We start from the raw sequence: 24,505 nt of genomic DNA, 5'->3' as shown, positions 1-24,505 counted from the left end.
AGCTGCTCCTCATTGCCCAGAACAGGGAGCCCCACAGGCAGACACAGCAGGCCAGATGTGCCCCCCTGGCCTGGGCTGCCTCTGGCAAAGGAGCAGCACCAGGCACTGCAGGAGCCTGCAGACAATTCCTGCAGCACTTGCAGGATGATCCTGCTCCCCAAGGGACGTTCCCATGGTGCCAAGTCAGGAACTGCAATGGGGAGTGGGGCCAGAGAGGAAAGGGCAAACAGGGATGGGCTGTTTGCAGGGGAGAGAACTGGGGTGAGCAGTAAGGAAGTAAACTGGACCAGGGAAGAATAAAGAAAGCAATGATGAAGCAAAGGAAATGCTCAGGGCAGTTTGGGGATGGCTGCCAGGCAGCCCTGGCTCTGAGCAACAGCGTCTGCAGTGGCACAGGAAACTCCCAGCTCATGGGAACAAACTTTCTGGCTGACTGCAGAGGCCAGGACAAAGCTGAGTGGTTTCCCTGGCATCCCCCAGCCCTTGCTGGCTCCAGGGGCTGATGGCATTAGTGCTCCCTCAGGTTCATGTCCCCACAGCAACAGCATGGGGGTGCTCCCCCCTGCTCTGTGCAATGCAAACAGGGGCTCCTGAGCCAGTGCTGCCGTGCCTGTGCCTGCAAGGATGCAGCCCCTCTGTGAGCTGGGGGAGAGGCCAGGGCAGCAGAGGGGGGATGTTGTTGGCAGCTCCATGAGGACACTCTGGGACGCTGCCCTGGTCTGTCCAGTGCACTGGGAATGGATCAGCCCCTGCTCTGCTGCTCCTTCCCGTGTCCCCCAGGGCCCTTGCAGAGCCCCAGCCCTGCTGTTTGCCCCCAGCCTGCCCACAGCCAGCCTGGGGCTGCTCACGGGGGTTTTCTGTGCTGAGCATTGGCCTGGGTGTGTTCCTGACACAGCCTGGGCAAGGAGCCTGGAGCCCCCAGGCCCTGGCCTGAGGCGTCAGCGCTGCCCCAGCAGTGCCCATGGCCTGTCCCTGCTGCAGCCCCGGCACTGCCACCCCCAGCACTGTGCCCAGCCCCGAGAGCTCTCAGGCCCTACAGCAACACCAGGGCCACCAGGGCAGCGGGGCAGGGCCACGGGAGCAGCACTGGCAACACCAAGTGCTGCTGCTGCTGGGCACAGCTGCTGTGCCAGCACTGATCTGCCCCCAGCTCTGCACACAGACATTGCTGCTGCAGCTCCAGAGAAGGCAACAAAAGGGGCATCTCTGCAGAAAACTCTGCTGGGAGATCCTTTAGTTCATTTAAAGCCACCAAGAGATCATTGACAGAGTCTGTGGTCTCAGTGAAGGAGGTGGAGAAACAAAATGAGAAACAGCACAAACAATGACATTTCTTTGTGGACAATATTAAAATGTAAAACAAAGGAAAAGAACCTCCAAAATGAAACCAGCAAGAAGTATCAAAGATGACTTTATACAAGGGATTTGCAGAAATTGGCCAGCAGTTTAATGTTTCTGAAAGCATCCAGTCATCAGTCTCCACACTGCAGCCTTGAGCTCCTGGTTCCTCAGGCTGTAGATGAGGGGGTTCAGGGCTGAAGGCACCACCGAGTACAGAACTGACATTGACAGATCCAGGGTTGGAGAGGAGATGGAGGGGGGCTTCAACTGAGCAAATATGCCAGTGCTGACAAACCGGGAAACCACGGCCAGGTGAGGCAGGCAGGTGGAAAAGGCTTTGTGCCGACCCTGCTCAGAGGGGATCCTCAGCACAGCCCTGAAGATCTGCACATAGGAGAAAACAATAAACACAAAACAACTAAATACCAAACAGGCGCTAAGTGCAATGAGTCCAACTTCCCTGAGGGTATTGGATTGTGAGCAGGAGAGCTTGAGGATCTGTGGGATTTCACAGAAGAACTGGCCCAGGGCATTGCCCTGGCACAGGGGCAGGGAAAACGTAGTGGCCGTGTGCATGAGAGCATTGAGAAAGGCACTGGCCCAGGCAGCTGCTGCCATGTGGGCACAAGCTCTGCTGCCCAGGAGGGTCCCGTAGTGCAGGGGTTTGCAGATGGACACGTAGCGGTCGTAGCACATGATGGTCAGGAGTGAATACCCTGCTGTGATAAAGAACAGAAAGAAAAAGACCTGTGCAGCACATCCTGTGTAGGAGATGGTCCTGGTGTCCCAGAGGGAATTGTGCATGGCTTTGAGGACAGTGGTGCAGATGGAGCCCAGGTCGCTGAGGGACAGGTGGAGCAGGAAGAAGAACATGGGCGTGTGCAGGTGCTGGCCGCAGGCTACGGCGCTGATGGTGAGGCCGTTGCCCAGGAGGGCAGCCAGGGAGATGCCCCGCAAGAGGCAGAAGTGCAGGAGCTGCAGCTGCCGCGTGTCTGCCAGTGCCAGCAGGAGGAAGTGGCTGATGGAGCTGCTGTTGGACATTTGCACTGTCTTGGCATGAGGATCTGTATAAAAAGTCATCATGGAATGGTTGGGTTTGGAGAGGACTTTCAAATGCCAGCACAGCTTGTTGGCCCTTTCCCCCCACTGCCTGCCCAGGGCTCTGCTGCCTGGAGCTGTCCCTGCCAGCAGCTGCTTCCCTGTGCCCAGGGCTGGGCCCTGCCAGTGCTGCCAGAGCCCAGCCCAGCCCTGGGGGCTCAGTTCTGCCCTGCAGACCCCTCCCAGCCCTGGCACTGCCCAGGGGCAGCTCTGGCTCTGCAGGCTCTGATGGCAACGTCAGAGCAACCCTGAGGAGGCTGGAAAAGTGACACTGATGCTGCCTCTAAGGGGCCCTGTGCTGATTTCTGTCACTGCCAGGTTTATTAACATCTGAGAGAGTTTTCTTTTGATTTTTCTCAACCTGAACTGAGAAATTAATATCTATGTGTAATTTCCTATCCAGGCAACCCAGAGCAGTAGATTTAAAATGCAGACTTTTCCTCTTTATGCAGCCCCTGCCTCGCGGTGTTCCCTGTATAATCTACTTGGAAATATTCTGCAATTAAATGCCATGATGGGAGCAGTCCTGAACCATGCAGCATCCTCACCACACAAGGAGAACACTTCCAAGCCTTACCAGCTGTTTCCTTCCACCCAGATCTTGTCCCCCAGTGCTGGAAGCAGCTTCCAGGGCTGGCTGAGAGCTGTCCCTGGCAGGCAGCAGAGTCCTGGCTCCAGCACAGCGCCCTGGGCTGCAGGAGCCTGCTCTGCAGAACAGCCCTGGGCACCCCTTGCTCCTCTGCACAAGAGATCATCAGAGAATGTACTCACAGAGTCTGTAGGCATTGGGATGTTCCAGCTTCAGGTGATCACTGCAGGAGCTGCAGCTGCACTGTCCTGCAGCCAGAGGTTCCTGTGTCAAGGGCTGACAGGGATTGTGGCCCAGTCCCTTCTCAGCACCTTCCCAGGCCTGACGGATTGAAGCTCTCTGTGCCTGTGTGCTGTGCCCGGGCTGGCTGCAGGCAGTGCCCCAGCCCTGCTGGGCTGTGCACAGGAGCTGCTCCTGGGCAGAGCTTTCTCTCTGCAGCGCTGCCCTTGCCAGCAGCTGCCTCTGTGCCAGGAGCCCGGCCCAGCTCAGCAGCACAGACACAGCACCAGGACTTTAATGACCCTCTGGGGCTTTGGGCAGAGGCCCTGAACATCAGTCGCTGAGAGGGAGCTGAGGAAACCTCTCAAGAACTCCCAGTCAGAATCCAACTCCAAAGTTTCTTTCACTTTTAATGGGTCCCACTGAGGGACAGGACTGAGAAAGTGTCCCCAGGCCCCAGGCAGAGCAGAGAACTGGAGGCACTGATGGCAGCTGGGGACAAAGAGAAGCCAAGTCGTGGTGCTCTGGGGCACAGCAGGCTCTGTGCCACCAAGAGCTGGGAGGAGATACCTTGTCCTGAGCCACTGGGGCCTCCTGGCACAGCCCCAGCCAGGCTGGGCACTGTCACACCCTTGTCCTGCCCTCTGCATCCCCCCCTGGCCCACATGCCAGTGGCCTCAAGGATCTGCTAGAAGGAGTCCCTGGGGAGCCTTGGCCAGGAGTGGCCCTGGGGGCTCCTGAATGCTCCCAGGAACAGCAGGTTTTTCAAAGGACTTTGGGTTTGCTTTTGACTTGGAGCCTCCCAGAGGTTTGTGCAATCATGGCCTCCAATTATCTGCTGTAATTCGTCCCTGGAGAGGCTTTGTCAGTAACAAAACTCAGTGGGGCTCATGAATGCTGCAAGGTACTTCAGTTATTTCAAGGGACTTGGTGTTTCCCTTTTGATCCAGACTCTGTGAGAGGTTTGTGCAATCATGGCCTCAAGGCTTTGCTTTCAGGAGTCCCTTGAGAGCTTTGGAGTGACACCCAGTGGGGCTCATGAATGCTTGGAGACACTCAAGGTGTTGAAGGTACTTTGGATTTCCCTTTCCCCACTGAGTGCCTGAGAGGTTTTTGTGCCATCCTGGCCACCAATTCTCTCCTGCAAGGAGTCCATGGGGAGCCTGTGTTGGAGAGGGACCTCAGTGGGGCCCATTCATGCCTTGAGACACTTTGGGTGTTCCCTGTGACTTTGACTCCTGGAAAGGTTTGTGCAATCTCCTCTCAGGCGCTGAGGTTCAAGGGCTCAGCTCCACAGGCACAGTCAGGCTCATTAGGATCAAGCAAGTCCCGCCAAACCATGGCGCTGCCTTGATTCACCTCTGCTCTAGTGCAGTTCTTTAGGAGGGTTTCCTTTTACAGTTACAGAGAAATATTTCAAAGAGCTTCTAGGATATATGTATTCCTATTTTAAAGGGTGTCTTTATTGCTGTTCCTATTAGACAAGAGGTGATTGCAGCATGCAGTGAGTGATGTTGATCCAGGGCCTCTCCTAAGGAGGTCTGGCCTGCTCAGAGAAGCTGTGCCTTGAGGTCTGACGCAGTGTGGGCAGCCTTGCTCCACATACCCCAACCCCATGCTGTCTCTCCTCACTCAGCGGGCACCTGCTTTGCTTGGAGAACTGCTGCACTCAGCCAAAGAGGAATTTTCCTTCTTTGATTTTGGAAGCAATCTAAAACTCCTGAGTTTCTCCGTTAAAAACGACATCCTCCTCAAGTGTGTGCCAAGCCCAAGCTGCCACCAAGAGCACTCCAGACCTGCCCTGGGCCAGCTGTGAGTGAGGATCATCATCCCAACATGCAGTGGGCCATTGCAAGGACAGTTGCCGTGGTCACTGCAGTGGCCCCACTGCTGGCTTTGGGTGCCATGGCAACCCCCATCAGTTTCCATTTTCCTTGGAAACCACCCCAAGGACCCATTTCTGCAGCCAGGTTCCATGGCCACTTGCATGCAGAGCTGTTGCTGTCCTCGGCTGCCAGGGCAAGCCTCAGGACAAAGGTGTGCCAGGGCTGTTGCGGCTACAATTGCAGCGACGCTCATTGGTGCCACCAGGTGCCATGGCAACGGCCACGGGGACTCGTTCCTTAGTTTGGTGGCATGGCAGCCAGTGCCCGGAGCCGTTGTGGTGGTTGGAGGCCATGGAAAGCTGGCCTGAGCCCATTGCTCAGGGCTGGTGTCACTGCCCAGAGCCAGAGGGGATCCCTTGCTGGGGCTTGTGCCACGGCCACCTGCCCTGTGCCGCGCTGGCCGCTCAGGCACCGCGGAAGCGGCAGCAAACGCCAGGGCCAGGGCCAAAGGCCAGGGCAGCCAGACAGAAAGGGGCAGTGCTGGGCACTGTTTCCATGGCAGCCGTCACTGGGGGGGACACCTGGCTCACCTGTCCTGGCAATTGCCATGGAAAGCCCTGGCAGGGACTGACGGCACAGACACTGCACTGAGAGCCTGCTGGGCCGGGTGCTGAGCACAGCGCTGAGCACGCAGAGATGGTTTTGTTCTCGCTGAGCTCCAACAGAGCCAAGGCCTCTCCTGGCCCTCGTCCAGCCACGCTGGGGAGGGGCTGGGGCTGCGGGGACGTTGGCAGGGGACACAGCCAGGACAGGTGACCCCCAACTGACCCCGGGGATACCCCAGGCCATAGGACATCATGCTCAGGGTATAATGGGGGGGGGGGGGGGGGGACAAGGAGGAAGGGGAATATTGCAGTGAGGGCTTTTGCCCTCCCAGGGAACTCGTAGGCAAGAGGGGGCCCTGTTTCACCAGTGGGCAGCGGCAGTACCAAAGACACAGAAACCAAGGAATTGTGTCAGGAATTGTGTCATTTACATCATGCACAGCTGCAAACAATTACAAAAGGAGAAGCTCAGCCAAGCACATCATCATTAGCATAGAATTACAAAAGAAGCTCAGCAATCCATCCAGTCATTACTACCAAAGATTGCCTGCAGGGATTAAAGAAGGATCCATCAGCAGTTACCCTCAGCCTTTACCATCCCCCAGATGCACACATCAGCTGGGGAAGGCAAGGACTGGAGAGCCACTCCCAGACACTGGGAATTCCTGCAGGTGCCTCTACCTTTGCAGGCAAGCAACCCCGCTGTGAGAGGACACAGCTTTTACACTGTTCAACAAACCAGCTGACATCACTGCCAGTGCGGGAACATCGGGTTTCATGCTCCTGACTGGTTTCTCCCAAAGCCTGGCCAGGGCTCAAGGAGGAACCAAGGGCATTGACTTTGATCCTTCACCCCCAAACAGGGCCAGATGGGGCCTTGTCTGGTTTCTAAATACAGAAAGATAAACCCATGTTTTATCAAGGAACAGATTACACTTGGTAACAATGCTTCCTCAATGAGTGGATACAAATATAACATTTGGTTGGAAGGTTCATCTAGAGGCCAACTTTGCCTCAGGACCTGTTCAGGCCTTGATCCCAGCCTGGTCGGGCCTTGCTACTTTGATTGGTCCTACAATGAACTACAACCTTCGTAACCATTCTTTCCATAACACAGTTCAGATTTACATACTAGGCATAAAGGCATCTCCTCTTGTGCTTGAATTAAGTGCTGTGTCATTTCATCACTCAGAGCTATTCACGTTCCTTTTAAAACATGCCGAAAGAGTTGCATGCCTCTCTTTTCTCGAGACTGTCTCTTTTTTAAGACAAGTCCCAGTACTCCACTTCCCAGCACAAAGCGTCACAACAACTCTACCATGGAGTGTTAGAGTGCACACCAAGGGCACACGCTGCAACGATGACAGACCCTGCCACAAATGCATTGCACAGCAGCCTCCAGTTTGGCAGCCATGAAGCCAATCGCACCAAGAAGAATTTTCTTCTTGCTGCCACTCTTCTACTGCTCTTTCTGTCAAGGGGATTCCTGACTGTTGGCCTTCACACCCATCACTGGTAGCAGTGCATCGCTCCTGTCCCATGATAGCCCAGGTTCCTCCTTGGCCCGCAAGCAGATAATCCAAGGCCACGCGGTTCTGTGGAATACCCGTTTGTGTTTGTTGCAGCTCACAGCATGTGCTGTTGGACATTTGAACAGTATCATTTGCTACTTCTTCTACTAATCCATTCAGCTTCTTCATGTAAACTCCACAGCACAGGGCAGCACACATGGGGCACAGGATGAACCAGAACCTTTTGCTTTCTGAAACCCCAGGCACTCCTTGGCGGGAAAAATGTTCTCTGGGCCCGAACTCTTCCTTGTGGTTGCTGCTGCTGAAGGGCCCTACATGGTGGCCCTGCAGCCAAGAGGGGTGGAACACTGACACCGACCAGCTCCAGCAGCCCAAGTTCTACTGACATTGGCAGTGATGCTAAAGCACAGAAATCCTCTCACACTATGGCCCCTGTAACTAGAACAGGGTTTGCTTTCTCCTGAAGGGAAATCTTGGTGAATCCTGTCAAAGCCATCACTGCATTCCTGTGTGCCACAGCACAGTTCTCTTGAACTGTGCCTTCACTGACAGTTACGAGTCAGAGCCCATGGACAGAGTTCTGGCCAGCCCACAGGGTGGGCCCTCCAAGGGAACGCCATTCCTCCCAACTGCAGCTGAGAACAGCAATTAGTGCCACGGAGTACTTTGCCTACCCTGATCTTTGAATGTTCATAAGTAATCATTACATTGGGATGACTAATCCCTTGGGGAAACACTAGAGGTGTTTGTGGCCGCAAAGATTCCGGCTGACTATCAAGGTACAACTTACAGACATCACTAGTACTTTAGTCACACCGTTCTTCATGCTTTTCTCTCAATCTCATTCGAGTTTGGAACAATCATTCTGTTGCCCATGGAGCCGGCACCAGTTTAAGTCCAGAATAATGCCTCCAAGGCCCTTTGCTGTTCAGCTTTACCATGCTGTCTGTGCCTAACAAGGCTTGGTGGGGCCCTTTCCCCTGTGGCTGCAAGGGGGCCGGGTCCCAGTCCCTGAGGGGCACCCAGGCTCCTGGATGCAATTTGTGTGCAAGCGCCTCCGTGTCACAGCAGCCTTCCCATGGAGCCCCGTGGATCAGAGCATTTTCCAAAGGGGCCGTTGGGGCAAACTGGGAGATTTGCTCTGGCAGGGTGTGTCAAACAATATCCTGTAATATCGACTGCTTCTCACACAGAGCACTTGGCTGCAGGCACATATTCCCATTGTTCCTGCCCAGGTTTCAGGATTCAGTGCTGTCTTTCCTAGGAGCTGTTCCTTCAGCTGCCTCGGGAGGGCCTTTTGGCCTCTGCACCCACACTCTGGCTCCATTATTAGGACTGCTGGATCCAAACCCTTCATCTCCACAAACGCTGGGGACTGGAGGTGGATCTCCTTTTGCACAATCATTCTCCAAATTGCAAGATCAATAATGGTGAGACCTGCTCACGGGGTTGAACAATGCAATCTTGTTCACTATTGTTCAACTGAATGACTGTCATTTCTCCTTGATACTCTGCATCAATTCCTCCTGCCATGACATGAACGCTTTGCAAGGCCAAGCTCCAAGCCAGCAGTTACCAAACCCAAGTGTCCTGGAGGAATCTGAATTCCTGTTTCAGTATTGATAGCTCTCGTTTGCTTTGCATTTATCCTAATTATTTCCAATGCATGAAGGTCCAGCCCTGCAGCCTCTGAGGCGCCAGGGCCTGCCAGGGCCATCACAGCCAGAACAATTGCTCAGCAAGTCCAAGTCTCACTGTCCATGGCTGTATTTGCAAATTGGGTGCAGCCGTGCACAGCCAGGGGGTTTCCATTTCTCCAGTGGGCCATTGTTAAGGGTATGGAGCACATCTGGGAGATGGCTTCTCCATGGGGACGGGTTCCCATCTCCTCATTTTTTCAACTGCTCTTTTAACAACCCCTTCACCCGTTCAACCAATCCTGCAGCTTGGGGATAGTCTGGTACATGAAAAACCCTGCAGTCTCAATCACTGTGTTTTTCACAGTACCAGACAAAGCTCTCTGCATCACAGTATCAGCAAACCCTGTAAGAATTGCCAATTCCATCCCTTCCTCCTTTTTTCATTGTATGCACTCTCCCAAAGTTTACCACTGCCATTAGGGTCCTGACCAATCCTGTTCTGTAGGGTATTTAGTGTTACATCCCTGAGCAGCCAAAGCTACCAAATTAGTAATGTCAGCACTATTTCCCATTAGTATGATTTTCTATGTCAATATAGATATTGATATAGGAAGATAGATATAGACAGATAGATATTGATTTAGATATATACATATAGAAATGCATATATCTATTCAGGTCTTATTATATTATAAATATGTATATAGTTATTTACTACATGAATGGTTCACTTGCACAAATGCATGTGAGCTCAAGATTAAAACCTTCTTCTGTTGCTCCATGTGGGAGCATTGAGCATTCCAACAATAATTGTTCCTTCTGAAGGTGCTGTTTCCAATGCACTGTTAAGAAATTCATCTTGGTCTGCCCAAACCCACAAGTTCTTCTCCTTCTTTCATATGCAAGTTTTGGAGTTTGCATTTTAGGACATCCAGGGGTTCAGCTTCTTTGAACCCACTGCCCCACTGCTCACACGGTGCTCTGACCTCAGCCCTCTCCAGAGCCAGCCAACTCCAGGGAAGGGCTTCCCATCTGGGAATTTCTGATGGGACTGATTGCTCATATTGACATTGAACAAGTGACATTTTGTTGGGATCGGGCCAGACTGGGCCAGTTTCCTTTCACCAGTGGGCACCAAAGACACAGACTCCAACGGAAGGAATCAGTGTCATTTCCTGCAGTTCAAAGCAGCAAAGAATCCCCAAAGGAGCAGCTCAGCAATGCAGTCAACCATGACCACCAAATATTGCCTGCAGTGATTCAGGAAGATCCAGCACCAGTTACCCTCAGGCTTTACCATTCCCCAGCTGCACACATCAGCTGGGGGAAGCCGTCACAGCCAAGGGCTGCAGAGCCACTCCTGGACACTGGGAATTGCTGCAGGTGCCTCCAGCCACAGCTGAGGCTCCAGCCCCGCTGTGAGAGGGCCCAGCTCTGACAGTGCTGAATGAACAAACTGACAGCACTGCTAGTGTGGGAACAGCTGGTTTCATCCTCCTCTTGGGTCCCTCCCAAAGCCTGGCCAGGGCTCAAGGAGGAAGCAAGGGAGCTGACTTTGACCATACAGCCCCAAACAAGGCCAGATGGCAGATTTCATGGCCTTGTCTGGCTTCTAAATACAGAAAGGTCAATACTGGCTTCACTAATGAGTGGCTACATCTATCACAGTGCTAATGACCATGCCTGTTTCATTAGTGAGCAGGTACAAAGATAACCTGTGGTTGGAAGGTTCATCCAGAGGTCACCTTTGCCTCAGGGCCTGCTGTTCAGGCCTCACTCAGGGCTGTTGTCCAGGCCTTGGCACTTCAGGGATGAGGTTTGGCTTGACACTGCTGGGTGACCGCTGGACTGGATGAGCTCAGAGCTCTTTTCCAACAGAAAGGATTCTGTGGTTCCATGATTCTACCCGCTGCGTTCAGCTAGGTCTATTTCAGCAGCAGGACTTTGCTCAAAAAGTTCCCTCTTGCTCAGCTCCTTCAGCTCCTGGTGCTGAGCTGCTCATGCTGAACGAGACGACTCAGAGAGGCGAATACAGTCCATCCAATTCCTCCTGGGACACGGAGAGGGAAGGCGTGGAAACAGGAGCATTGTTTGCTGTGGCCTCCTCTCTGCCCTTGACGCCTCTCAGCGCTTTGGAGCAGCCAAGAGCTTTCTCCAAGAGTGCAATGGAGCAGCTGTTCCTGCTCCCGGGTCTGGCTCTTCCCAGTCTCTGACCTTGCCTGCTTTTTTCCCTCTTGCTGTGCCTTCTGTTCCCCAGGGCTCGCTGGTTGCTGCCCAGGACTGTGGCACAGGCACAGATCCAGTGGTCCAGACCCTCCTTTCTGTGCCCTTGGAGCTGCCTGGCCACAGCAGCCTTTCCAGCTGGAAGCTCCACATGGACAGGGAGTCCCCAGCTCTGCTCCTTGCACAACCTCCAGGAGCCCAGGGCTGCCATCTCAAGTCCCTGCTGGCACTGAGGGCTCCCAGGTGCCTCAGGCTGCTGTGACACTGCTGCACACGGGAGGGAAGAAGGCCAGGGGCTGTGCTGAAAGTCAGCTCCATCTGCTGCTGCTGCTGCTGCTGCTGCTGCTGCTGCTGCTGCTGCTGCTGCTGCTGCTGCTGCTGCTGCTGTGGGGTCACTTGTGCAGCCCTGGCCCTGAGTCAGGGATCAGATCCTGGCCCTGCTGCTGCTCCCTCGGGATCAGCCCCACTTTGGTTGTTGCAGTCAGGGCCAGCAGAAGCGGTGGCTGGAGCAGCAGGTGCTGACAGTGCCCCAAGCCCCGGGGCTGGAGGGCTCCCTGGGCTGGGGCTGGCAGGGAGCTGCCCCTTGTTCTCCCTGCGCCCCAAGCCAAGCTGGGCCAGGCAGACGTGGGGCAGCAGAGGCAACAGGCAGCCTGCGAGTCTCTTCCAGGCCTGGCTGCTCAGAGTTTGGGCTTGGAGCCTCACGTGGACAAAGGCAGCTGCTCCTGGTCCCTCTGTGTTGTGCCCGCGTTCAGCAGTGCTGCTCCATCAGTCTGTGCTCAGCAATGGGGAAAAGCCTCAGCCCTGCAGGGCCAGGAGCTGCCGGGCTCTGCCTGAGTAGCTCAGCCAGCAGGAAGGGAGCTGCTCCACACAGGAGAAAAGCACATTCCTGGGATAGGGTGTGCTTTCTATTGAAAGGAAAAAAAGGGGGAAAAAAAACGAGATAAATTGTAAAAGATAAAAATAAAATCCAAGTGTGAGTGAAAAAACTTCTGTAACTTTGCATTAAGAGGTAAATGATCTTTTCAAAAAGAGAACTCTGTTATTTCCTTTGTAAATGTGCCAATGGCATGGATCCATCTCACTGACCTCAGCAGCCTTTAAAAGATTTTGGGCTTTGTTTCCAACCCTGTTATTTTCAATTGCGGTCGAAGCAAGAGCAAATTGCTTTGTGCCCTCCCGGCTCCAAGCAGGACTGGGAATCAAAACTCTGTCAAATCCCAAATCCTTTAGAAGATGACCTTCCTTCTCACCCTGTTATGAGCAGCATATTCCCCTTGAAACTGTCAGGGATTTCTTAAAGACTCAAAGAAGTCCCACCTACGGCTTTTTGCTCTGGTTTGGACGCGCAGAAGGGCAGTTCTCCATCCCTCAGCTCCAGACTGCACTGCCTCAGGAACACGGCCCACTCGCCAGCTTTGGCCCACTCGTGGCACTTCTAGAGGAGGAAGAAAGTGCAATTGCACAGTTCCAGCCAATAAGGAAGGAAGAATGGGACAGACAAAACATCCTGGGGAGATGCAGGCGTTTAGATGGGACTGTGGAGAGTTTGGGTTCTTGCCAATTGCATGTGTGTACCCAGCTGCAATCTCTGGGCCTGCAGGAGAGTCTCACTCACCTGCCAAAGCAGAAAGCTCAGGTGCTGTGCTCGGAACGGGCTCGTCTGATGCAAAGCTGTCAGAGCAATGTGAGGGCAGAGCCAGCCCAGCTGTGCCCAGGGCTGAGCCCAGCAGAGCCCTGGCAGAGGCCAGAGCAGCCTCAGCACCCGCAGAGCCCGGCTGCAAGGAGAGAAACCAGAAACTGCCCGTCAGCCGAGGGCTCCTGTGCCCTCGTCCCAACGCCTGCGGTGCCCAGGCCACGCTGGCCGTGCCCAGAGCTGTGCCCAGAGCTGCCCATCACTGCTGCCTTTGGGAGCAGAGCAGGAGGGCAGCACATGTGCCCAGCCTGCAGCCGGCCACGGCACATCCAGCCCCTCAGCAGCTGCCCAGAGCCAGATGCCCCCGTGCTCGCTGCCATCTCCCAAAAGCTCTGATCCCACCCGGCCAAGCAGACAGGGACCCACCTCACTCCATCCAGGGCTGCAAGAAAAGCTGCTCCCAAACCATGTGCTCAGCCTTCTCCAAGGGCACCAGCCATCCACACCACAGCTGCTCCCAAGCACTTCCCGATCCACACTGGACCACCTAGAACGCTTCCTCTAGAAAAACAAAACACAAATGATCGAAAAGAGATTAGAGGCAAAAAGGGGAACAAGAAAAAAGGGAAAAACTCTTATCTCTGTCAGGGGCTTGAGGAAGGCCCAAGCCCTACACGCTAGGGAAAAACCTAGCCATGGGTGTGAGGGAAGCCCACACTTTCTCTCTTCCCCCCTGCACTGCCCCCCAAAACAAGGCTGATCTCAAAGCAAACAAGGGCAGTGGAGCAGCCCAAGGCCTTCCTTGCCTGCAAAGCAAAGCAGCTGCGCACAGGTTCTGGAGTCCCACCTCTGCTCCCACCATGGGGGTTTGTTTGTGTCGGCCTGGCTGCCCCAGCCCCAGCCCCAGCCCAGGCCACGGTGGGTGCTGGGGGCTGTTGGCAGAGCCAGGAGCCAACTCCCATTGCGTAAGCAGCCCAGCCCATCCGCCCAGCCCTGCCAAAAAGCAGCTGGGCAGCCGACTGAAGACTTAGTTGCATCTGCCCCAGCAAAGGGGGAACCTTTGCTTCCCAGCCAGCCTGGGCAATGCCCAAATCTGGGAGCATTTCCCTGGGGGTGGACTCATCTTAAAGTTCCCTGTGGAGTTTGGCTTTGAAGAAGGTGCCACAATCAAAGTCCATCACCTTCAGCTGCCAGGGCCCAGGTTGAGGAAGAGCTTGTCATCCTTGAGGTCATCCTTGAGGGCATCCTCGCTGTCTCCAGCAGCAGCAGCAGCAGCAGCAGCAGCAGCAGCAGCAGCAGCAGCAGCATCCCTACCCGGTACAGCTTCTCCAGGGGCTCCTTCTCCTTCCCTGGGCTGAGAGCAGGCTGTCAGGGCTCTGCCCAGGACCCCAGCTGTCAGGGAACCAGGACAAGCAGAACCAGCTTGCATGGCGGCCACCAGTGCTGGGCAGAGCAGCTCAGCTGCAGCACAAGGGCTGCGTGTTGCCATGCCATGACCCCGGTGCAGCGACACAGGCAGCACAAAAAGGTCTGGGTTCCTTTGCTTCTCATGGCCAAGGCATGTGTGCAGCTGGAACTTACCAGGGCCCTGGATCAAAGTGTGCCTGTGGCTCTCTCCCTTCTTCTACGGCGGAGGAATACCCTGCACCCAAGGATCACAGAACAGGTCTTCTAATGAGGGCCTGTCCAAGAAGTGCATGGATAAACACCGCCTGATCAGATCTTGGCACGCTGGCGAGAGAAACCACAAACTGCCGATCAGCTAGAGCAGGCTCCTGTCTGCTTTGCCCCACTACTCCCATGCCCAGGCCATTCTGGATGCACTCAGAGCTGGGCCTAAACTTTCCCATCAGCTCTTTGCTTTGGAGGAGAGCAGGACTTGGGCCACCTCCTCAGCAGCTGCCAGAGCGCGATGCCCAGGAGCCCGCTGCTGCCTCCCGGCACGGGTATTCCCCCCGTGCGCAGAGAAGAGGATCCACCTTGAGAGAGCCGTGGTGGCAGCGAGAGCTGGCCCCGGCTGATGTTCCGGCCCCTCCTGAAAGGGTGCTTCCCGCAGACCATCTGGTGCAGCAGGATGCCCAGCGTCCAGATCGTTGCTGCCTCGCCGTGGTACCGGCCCAAGCGGGTCCATTCCGGGGGACTGTAGGACAGTGTTCCTATGGAATACAGATGGAGTTCAGCAGGGCGATGCTGCTGCTCCCAGAGCCTGGCCCCAGCAGCCCTGGCCGTGCGGGGGCTGCATCAGTGGCACACAGGGTGACCACTGCCCTCTCGCCAGCACCTGGGACTCCAAGTGTACAACCTTAGGGTTGCAAAAGAAGCCATTGGTGCTGGCTGCGCCTCTCTGCTACCCCCACCCACGGGGCTTTTTGTCAGGCTGGCTGCCCCAGCCCAGCCCAAGTCCAGGGCAGAGTGGCTGGCAAAGGCTGCCAGCAGGGCTGGAAGATGCCTCCCCACCCAGCCCGGCTCAAAAGCAAGCCAGCTGGAGGCTCAGTCCCCTGCCTGGCAACAAAAGGGAGAATGCCCTCTGCCACAGCCAGCTTGGGCTGTGACATGTCGGGCCATGAGATGCCAGGAGCGGGAGCACAGCCCTGCGTAGGCTCACCTGCAAAGTAAGTGTAGGCTGTGTCTTGCAGGTAGGTGCCACAGCCAAAGTCAATCAATTTGGCCTGCCCGCTGGCCAGGTCAACCAGGATGTTCTCTGGCTTGATGTCGCGGTGCAGGACCCCGCAGCTGGTGCAGTGCCGCACGGCCTCCAGCACCTGGCGGAACAGCTCCCGCGCCACCTCCTCGCACAGGAACCCCCGTGCCCGAATGAAACGCAGGAGGTCCTGACATTGCTCTGGCCGCTCCAGCACCATCACGATGTTGTTGGGGAGCTCAAGCCACTCCAGCAGCTGCACGACACCAGGGAAGCCGGTGGACACCTTGGCCAGCAGCACGATCTCCAGCGGTGCGCTGGTGCCGTCGGGCTGCGGGAGGAGCACGATGCCGTCAGCGGGGGCCGATGCCGTGCCAGGCCTGGGGAAGCCCTCAGCCAGCCCGGGATGCTCTGCGCCCTGCGCTGGGCCCACGCCCGCTCCCCCTCCAGGCGTCCTGGCGCCTTCCACCCTGCCGGCCGCCGCCTCATCCCCGCCCGGCACGGCCCGGCTTCTGCCGCTGGCCCCGCTCACTCACCAGCTCGTCCCAGTGCCGGATGCGGTTCCGCGGCACCCTTTTGATGGCCACCTGCAAGCCAAGGGCAGCAGCGGGCTCAGCTCGCCGCCCGCCCTGCCGAGCCCCAGCCTCCTCCTCCTCCTGCTGCGCCTCCTCCTCCCCCTCCGCGCCCTCCTCCTGCGCCCGCCGCCGGCCCCGCCGCTCACCGGGGCGCCGTCCGAGAGCCGCGTCGCCGAGAAGACGCTGCCGAAGCCGCCGCGCCCCAGCAGCGAACCCACCCGGTAGCGCTGCAGCAGAGCCTCCTGCGCCTTCCCTGCGGGCGGGACGCGGCTGTCAGCGCTCGGCCCGGGGCCAGCAACGGCCCCCGAGCGCCCCTCAACCGCCCCGGGCCGGCCATCCCCCGACGTTCGCTCTTTCGAACGGGACACGGGAGGCTCGGGGCCGGCGGCCGCGCTGCCGAGCGGCGCAGCTCGGGCCGGGGAAGCCGCAGCGGAGGCGGAGGGAGCGGCCACGCCGCGTGTGTCCTCCGCGGGCTCCGGGAGGGGCCGGGGCCGGGGCCGGGGCCGGGGCCGGGGCCGGGGCCGGGGCCGGGGTCGGGGTCGGGACTGGACCCTGCGTCGGGGCCGGCGCCGGGCTCGGGCCAGGCGGAGCCAAAGGGCGGCGATGCCGCCCCTGCCCCAGGCGCTGATGCCCGCCCAGCAGCGCCACCGCCAGTACGGCCAGAGCCGGGCGGAGGCGAGACCGCGGCGGGACGGCCGGGGCCGGGGCCGGGGCAGCCCCGCCCGGGGCCGGGGGCGGGCCGGGGGCATGGCCCGGGCCGGCTGGGGGAGAGGGAGGCGGGGAGAGGAGAGGGACGCCGGGAAACGGACCCCGCGAGAAGGGTGCCCGGCAGCGGGAAAGGGAGAGAGAGAGAATGGGAAAGAGAGAGAGAAATAAGAAGATTGCGTTAGCCAATCTGTTGCTCCTGCCGCTGCTGCTGCCGCTGCTGCCGCTGCTGCCGCTGCAACTGAAGCCCCGGGGCCGTTTGTCCCCGTGTCCGTTCCCCGCTCGCCCCACGAGCCCCACGGCCGAGCCCCGCGCGCCCGGGGACAGCCCCTTAGTCTGTCCAAACACGGCAACTTTGCAGCGTTGAGCCCAGATGCAGAGTCCTGACTCCTGCCCACGGGCAGAGCAATCCCCTCGCTTGCTGCTGTGCATTGTCCTTGCTGAGGGTCAAACACTGTCAGGGCACATTCCCTTGCTGCAGGATTCCGACCTGAGCCAAGCACTGCACTTCCATCTCCAGTGTTGCTTTGCAGAACAAACAGGGGGAGGAAAACTGTGTGTAGCTCATGGAATTTGAGAGTGTCTAAAACTGCCAAGTCACCGATCTGAGAGGTGAGGTGCATTTGGAATGAATGGGATGGAGAAGTAGTGCAAGATGGCAAGGGGAGCCTCGAAATCAATGGAGGAAACCATCTTGGATGTTTCTTTCATTCTCATTTCACTTCTGGAAAGCTGTTTCAGTTTTCCAGGAATCTTCTCCTGTCTGCTCTTCTCAAGAACCTCTCCTGGAGAACAAGGTGGAGCTGCTGTCTGTGAGATACAAAGCTGTGTTTCGTGTCAGGTACATACAGGCAGCATGTGTGCTTGTGATTGTGATATGTGTGGAAACTGATCATAGGACAATTAAAGGATGAATTCCAAAAAAATAACTGAGGGAGTAAAACATGGAAGAAGGCCTTTGAACTTATCCTTTGTTTGCAATTAACTTTTATAGCATCTGAAATAAAGCTTTAAGGATGTTGCTACTGGACAGGAATTTTTTGCACGTAGCTAAGGATTAAACAGCTTTGCAATAATAACCTTTTGAAGTAGAATTTTAGAATATTGCTTGTAGTAAGGAACTTTGAAAATATAAGTTTAGAATATATGTAAAGGAAACATGCTTATCTCAACACCTTAGCAAAACAGTAAAAAGCAGCTTGAGAAAGGAAGATGAACATCAACCCAAGGATTGATGGTTTCGACCAAGGGAAGCTGGACATCACTGCTATGAGATTTATAGTCTTTGCAATTAAAAGGTGGGCCCACATCTGGAGTCTGGACCGCACCAGCTGGAAGACCTCTTTCTTCTTTCGGAAGTCGGACCCCACCATCTGGGAATACTCCTTTCTGGGGTACATCCTGAGAAAACTAACTCACAATAGTGTATAGAATTGTGACGTAAAAATTAGGAATAGAAACTGCTGAGAAAAGCTTATGTGTGCCCCTATAAATATCTGTACGCCCCAACCATCGGTGTGCAGTTGGAGGGAAAACTTCCCCCACTGTACCCAGCGCTGTTTTGCTCATACTTTACCACATTAATTAATAAATTGATTGCTGCTTGAATATTGGCCTAGTCAAGCTTCTTATTTATAACATTTTGACACCCCAGGGTTGGGATTTGGGGGTGTTTGACCCCAGCCTTTGGGAATCGAGGTTTCACACCCAAACTTTGGGATCAGGGCAGTTGGACACCCCAGATGTTTCAAACCCCAGGATTTGGGGTCGGGGGATGTTGACCCCAGGATTTCGCGTGTTTGACCCCAATGTTTGACCCCCCCCCCAGGTTTGGGGTCGGGGTTGAGATCGGAGCCATTCCCTAGAAACAGCGGCGGGATCGGGATTGGGAACTGGAACGGGATTGGGATCGGGAAGGGCAGAGAGCCCGGCCCAGTCCCGGGATGGAGCCATGCCCACAGTCGCGGGCCCCTCCCCAGCCGCAGCCCCTCCGCAGGCGCTGAACGGAGCCTCCCTCAATCGCAGCCCGCCCCAGTGCGGATCGGAGCCATCCCCAGAGCCTCCCCCATTCCCGGCGCGGAGCCTTCGATCCCTTTCTGGGGCGGCTGCTGCCGCTTCCAGCCCATTGCTGGTGGCTCCGAAGGGCTCCGGGGAGCCTCCCCATTTTGGGGGTGCTGGGGTGGCCCCAGGGCCGCCCCGAGGGCCGAGGGGGGATCGAAAGCCCCAAACCCGAGGGGCTCCCGGGGGTCCCCAGCTGCTCCCGCGGCCAGCGCGAAACGGCTCTGACTCATCAGTGTCCGGGCGGGCCCGCAGCGCCCCGCGCTCCCCGCCAGCGGAATTTGGGCAGGGGGGAGGTGACCCTGGCCATGGGCATGGGGCGGGCGGGGGCAGCTGGGGCCGCACTGGGGGCACTGGTGCCGCTGGGAGCCCCCCCGGCCGCGGGGGCAGCGGGGGGCGCGCTGAGAAGGGCGCCGGGGGCCCCAAATTAAACCAAGGGGCCGTCGGGACCCCCAAACGGAGCAGGAGGGGCCTGGAACCCCCAAAACCGAGCACGGGGGAGGGGACTGGGCACTGGGACAACGATGGGGAAGGGGCGGCAGAGCGCGGGAAAAGAGGGGATGAGACCCCCAAACAGGATCCAGCCAGCTTGGTGGGGCCGCCTTTAGCCCTGGATGGGAGCCAAAGGAGCCAAGGGCAGCCAATGCTTTTCCCCAGCCCGTGCCATCCCAGCCCGTGCCATCCCAGCCCGTGCCATCCCAGTCCATACAATCCCAGCCCAGTTTATCCCAGTCTGTGTCATCCTGATCTGTTCGGTCCCATCCCATGCGCTCCCAGCCCATGTTTGATCCCAGCCCATGTTTGAGCCCAGTCTGGGTGGTCCTGCACACACTCCCAGAGTCTGGAATTCCAGTTCCCAGCCAGGAAAAAATGTTCCTGCCCTTGAACTTCCTTCTTATCCTCTCAACAAATTACAATAAAATTATAAATCAACAAATTGTACTTCAAATGAAATAAATTAGAATAAAAATGAAATATAATAATTTCAACTCTTCCTTACAATACTCCAATAATGATTCAAGCAAAACAACAACAACTATTACTGTAACATTACCAATACATATAAATAAAGAAATTATATACCAAAAAATACCTTTTGAAGGTATTACCTCAATAACCAATATACTTTAGATAAAAAATATCTAAAAAACCAAGCATACAATCTAACACACCTTAGTAAAACAATTACTATTACAAATACACTAAACACAAAACCAAACACCATTATAATGGCTCATACATTTTAACCAAACAATTAAACTTTAACAACAACCCAAAGTCTCTAAAAATTTTTAAAATATTTTTAAAAATTTAATTGTGGGTGGGTGGTTTTATATGGATATTGGTTTTTGGATTGTTTGGGTTGGATGATTTAAAAAATGGGATTTTTACAGGAATTTCATCATCTGAGAAGGCGGCACTCTGCAAACAGAGCTGACTGAGAATGAACGGGACAGAAATCAGAAACTCTCAAAGTTTTATTTGCTGTCAAACCCATCCCACCCAGCCAGCCCCACACAATCCCCACCCCTGCTCCAAACTGGGATCCCACTGCTCCCAATCCCCTCCCAACCCCATCCCACCCTGGTGGCTGTGGAATGGAGTGAGTTTGGTGTGGGATTGAGGTTTTTTGAGGAGGGAAGAAGCAACTTGAGGTGGGATTGAGCCTTCATGGGTTAAAATTCAGTTGTTTTCAGTGGGATTGAGTGGTTTTGAGGTGACAGATCCATCCCTCTTGGCTTTTGGAGGGCAAAGAGATGGAGAAGAGAAAGATATCAAGGCCAAACCAAGAGGAGAAGCAGGCAGGTGTGTTCCCAGCATGGATCACAGGGAATGTGGGTCACCAGGGCTGTGCCCAGCGTGGCTCCACCAGCGGGGGATGGAGCTGGAGCAGCGCATGAAGCTCTTCCCGCACTCGGGGCACTCGCAGGGCTTCCCTTACCGGTGCCTCCGTTGGTGTTGGGTCAAGTGGGAGCGCTGTGAGAAGCTCTTCCCACACTGGGGACACTCGTAGGGCCTCTCCCCGGTGTGGATGCGCCGGTGCCTGATGAGGGTGGAGTTCTGCCTGAATCCCTTCCCGCAGTCGGGGCAGCGGAAGGGCCTCTCCTCTGTGTGACTCTGATAGTGCCGGAGGAGATGGGAGCTGGTCTGAAACCTCTTCCTGCACTGATCACACTCGTAGGGCCTCTCCCCAGTGTGGGTCCTCTGATGCCGGATCAGGGTAGAACACTGGCTGAAGCTCTTCCCACATTCCCTACAATTATAGGGCTGTTTCCCAGTGTGGATCCTCTGGTGGCGGATCAGGTGGGAGCTCTGGCTGAAGCTCTTCCCACATTCCCCACACTCGTGGGGCCTCTCCCCAGTGTGGATGCGCTGGTGCCTGACAAGATGGGCGTTGTGCCTGAAGCCCTGCCCGCAGTCGGGGCAGCGGAAGGGCCTCTCCTCTGTGTGCGTGCGCTGGTGCACCAGGAGATCAGAGCTGGTCTTAAACCTCTTCCTGCACTGATCACACTCGTAGGGCCGTTCCCCAGTGTGGCTCCTCTGGTGCCTGATCAGCTCAGAGTTCCACCTGAAGCTCTTCCCACACTCCACGCACGTGTGGGGCTTCTCCCCATCATGGGGCTGCTCATGGGGCACCAGCTCCGAGCTCTGGCTCCATCTCCGGCCGCCTTCCCGGCCCAGGCTGGGTCTTTCCCCCTCAGATCGCCGCCATCTGCCTTTGCAGCCCCTCCTCGTGCGGCATCTCCGGGCCTTTTCCTCCCCGCTGGCTTCCTGCGCCGTGGAGCCGCTCCAAACGGCCTCTGCCACGAGCTTCTGCCCCGGGGATTTGTCCTCCCTGCTCTCCAGCCTCAGCTCCTGCTCTGGGGGAGGAAGGACAAGCAGAGGATGGCATTTGCCTCCGCGCCACAGGCAAGGGCAAGGAGATGCCCCAGGGCGTCCCCGGCACAGGGGCTGTGCTGCAGCCGGGGCCGTGCTGGGCTGGGAGATGGAGCAGGACACAGGGGCAAAGGGGCACTGACTTCCTCCTCACCTGCCTGAGTGTCCCGGGGCATCTTCCTCTTCCTCACAGCCTTCCAGGGCTTGGCAATGGGAAATCCTGGTTTGGGGAAAACAAGGGATGAGCATGTGAGTTTGAAGGTCCCTCTGCCAAGTCCAGCTCTAGAGATCACGAGGCATGCGGGGCCAATAAAACCTCCCAAGACTTTTATTAAACACCAAGATTCAGCCCTGGAAAAGCCTCCCAGGAGTTCCCTGTCCCTGCTCCCTCCCCTCTGGTGTTCAGGGTTCCCCCTGTCCCACCTGCTGGGGTCACACTTGCATTGGGGGTCCCCCTTCTCCTGGGTGCCCGCCCTGCCCAGGCTGCTGGCAGTCCCAGCAATCCCAAAAGCTCCCCCCTCTCCGCTCTCCCCATGCAGGGATGCCGGGGCTTTTTGGGCTCCCTTTTGGGCTCCCTTCTCCCCTCACTCTCTGCTTTGGGCTGCAGGGGCTCCAAGGAGTCCCCCCTGCCCCTCTCCGGGCTCTTGAGGCTCCCGCCAATGGCGCCGCTCCCCCCTCTCTGGGCTCCCCACTTTGGGCTCCTGGCGGACACAGGGCTCTGCTCCTCCAGGCTGCCTCTGCCGGCAGCCGCCACCGGCACCCCCAATGTCCCCCCAAGGGGCCTTTCCCGCTCAGCCCTGGACTGCTGCATTCTCCAAACATCCCCCAAAAACCCAACTGGGAGCAACTGGGAGTGACTGGCTGCATGCTGGGGGTGACTGGAAACAACTGGGCTTATACTGGGATCAACTGGGATCATGCTGGAGGTGACTGGGATCGTCCTGGCAGTCAGTGCCACTACACTGAGGCTGACTGGGAGTGCTTGGCAGCAAATGGTATCCTACTGGGACAAACTGGGACTGACTGGGAACATGCTGCAGGCAACTGGTCTACACTGGGAGTGACTGGAACAAAAGGGAGGGTGCAAGAGAGCAACTGGAACCATGTGGAGCACAACTGGTTCATACTGGCAGCGACTGGGAGCACACTGGGCTCACATTTGGATCATACTGGGAGGGACTGGACTGACACTGGGAGGATCTGAGAGTGACTGGGAACACACCCTGCACATCATCCCCCACACTGGGCCTGACTGGGAGCAACTGGGAGCACACTGGGAGCAAATGGCATCATACTGGGACTGACTGGCTTGATCCAAGATGCAACTGGAACCATGCTGGAGGCAGCTGGGACCATACTGGGAGAGACTGGGAGCAAATGGCATTATACTGGGACCACCCTGGGAGGGCTGGCATGTGACTGGGATCAAACTGGAGCTTCTTGGGATCATCCTGGGGTTGAAACCGAGCGACTGGGATCCCACTTTGGGCTACTGGGAGCAGCTGAGAGAAAGTGTGATCATGCTGCAAGCAAACTGGAGCAACTGGGAAGGACTGGATGCACGCTGGAGGCAACTGGGATATTCTGGGTATGACTGGGGGATCACACTGGGATAACTGACACCTTACTGGGGCCACTGGCAGTGCCTGGAAATGACTGCAGACATGCTGGGGGCAACTGGGATATGCTGGGAGTGTCTTGACCATCCTGGGGGGGACTGAAACCACACTGGGAACAGCTGGGACCATGCTGGGGAGAACTGGGACCACCCTGGGGGCAACTGGGAGTGAGTGGGACCATGCTGGGAGGGACTGGGATCATCTGGGGAGTGACTGGGACTATAGCAGGGGCAACTGGGTTCAACTGGGACCATACTGGGAGGGTCTGTAACCACAGTGGAGTGATGGAACCACACTGGGAACAGCTGGGCCCATGCTGGGAGCAACTGGGATAGAACTGGGGGCACTGGGATCAGACTGTGAGGTTCTGGGAGCAACTGGGATTAGACTGCAAGTGACTGGGATCATACTGGAGTGGCTGCAATCATACTGGGATTACAGTGGATGTGAAAGGAACCTGTCTGGGGGTTACTGGGAACTACTGGGCCCATGCTGGGAGGAAAATGTGAACACATTGGGATCAACTGGGATAAACTTGGAGGTACTGGAACCATGTTGAGAGGACTGAGACCACAACTGGAGAAACTGGGATCATGCTGGAGGCAACTGGGAAAAACTGGGAGCGTCACAGGCCATACTGATGGTGACTGGGACCAGACTGGGAGTGACTGGGAATGTGCTGGTGGAACCGGGAACACGCTGTGGGCATGTGGGAGTGACTGGGGACCAGCTGGGAGAGACTGGGATCATAGTGGGAGTGACAAGGACTATGTTAGGGGAGGATTGGGAGACCTGGGAACACATGAGATCAAAGCGGGAGGAACTGGGAGCAACTGGGACCTTGCTGGGAGCAAATTGCATCATCACAGGGAATGACTGGGCTCATCTTGGGTGTGCCGAGGAAACTGGGGCACACGGGGGGGCCAACTGGGCTCATACTGGAAGCAGCCACTGCCGGCCCCGGGACCCCCAAAAACACCTCCCGGGGACCCCCCGTGTCCCCCCGAGGGCCATCTGCGGCTTGGCTTTGCAGCCCTGCCAGCCCCAAACATCCCCCCCAAAAAACCCCAAAGCCAGGCACCCCCCGGCAGATTTGGGCCCAGCTCCCCCTGCCTGGGCACCTGCGGCACGGGGGGCGATGCTCCCGGGGCTGCGGCCACTTCAGGCAGCGCCAGAGGCACCAGATTCCTTCTGTCCCCTTCTCCTGCTCTTCCTGCTGCCGCTCGGCCTCTTCCTCCCTCCCTCCTCCTCCTCCCCGTTCCCCAAGGCCCAACCCTGAGGGGAAAGGGGGCAAGGAAAGGGCGGGAACCGTGAGGGGAAAGGG

The 24,505-nt window shown here is 56.6% G+C and overlaps 3 protein-coding genes across 3 annotated transcripts in view; 1 reads left to right on the top strand and 2 right to left on the bottom strand.

Annotated features, from left to right (window-relative positions):
• LOC119696828 (zinc finger protein 883-like) overlaps window positions 1-24,505 on the top strand; it is a 252,044-nt gene that overhangs the window by 170,999 nt on the left and 56,540 nt on the right. The window lies entirely within an intron of this gene.
• On the bottom strand, window positions 14,314-17,109 carry LOC119696831 (serine/threonine-protein kinase pim-1-like). Its single transcript, XM_038126669.1, has 5 exons — window positions 16,069-17,109; window positions 15,884-15,934; window positions 15,312-15,678; window positions 14,686-14,862; window positions 14,314-14,437 (listed from the first exon to the last, which is right to left on the bottom strand). Exons 1-5 carry the CDS (start codon window positions 16,669-16,671, stop codon window positions 14,331-14,333), a joined length of 1,305 nt encoding a protein of 434 aa, XP_037982597.1. The 5' UTR covers window positions 16,672-17,109; the 3' UTR covers window positions 14,314-14,330.
• Window positions 20,108-21,697, bottom strand: LOC119696833 (zinc finger protein 239-like; the record flags this gene model as incomplete). The annotated part of the gene is made up of 1 exon (XM_038126675.1): window positions 20,108-21,697. A coding segment is annotated over one exon (1,074 nt), but the record flags the coding sequence as incomplete, so codon positions are not given.

The sequence above is a fragment of the Motacilla alba genome, unplaced genomic scaffold (genome assembly GCF_015832195.1).
Source record: "Motacilla alba alba isolate MOTALB_02 unplaced genomic scaffold, Motacilla_alba_V1.0_pri HiC_scaffold_48, whole genome shotgun sequence".
In the NCBI taxonomy this organism is placed as follows: Eukaryota; Metazoa; Chordata; class Aves; order Passeriformes; family Motacillidae; genus Motacilla; species Motacilla alba.
This window is presented reverse-complemented; position numbering and strand designations above follow the sequence as displayed.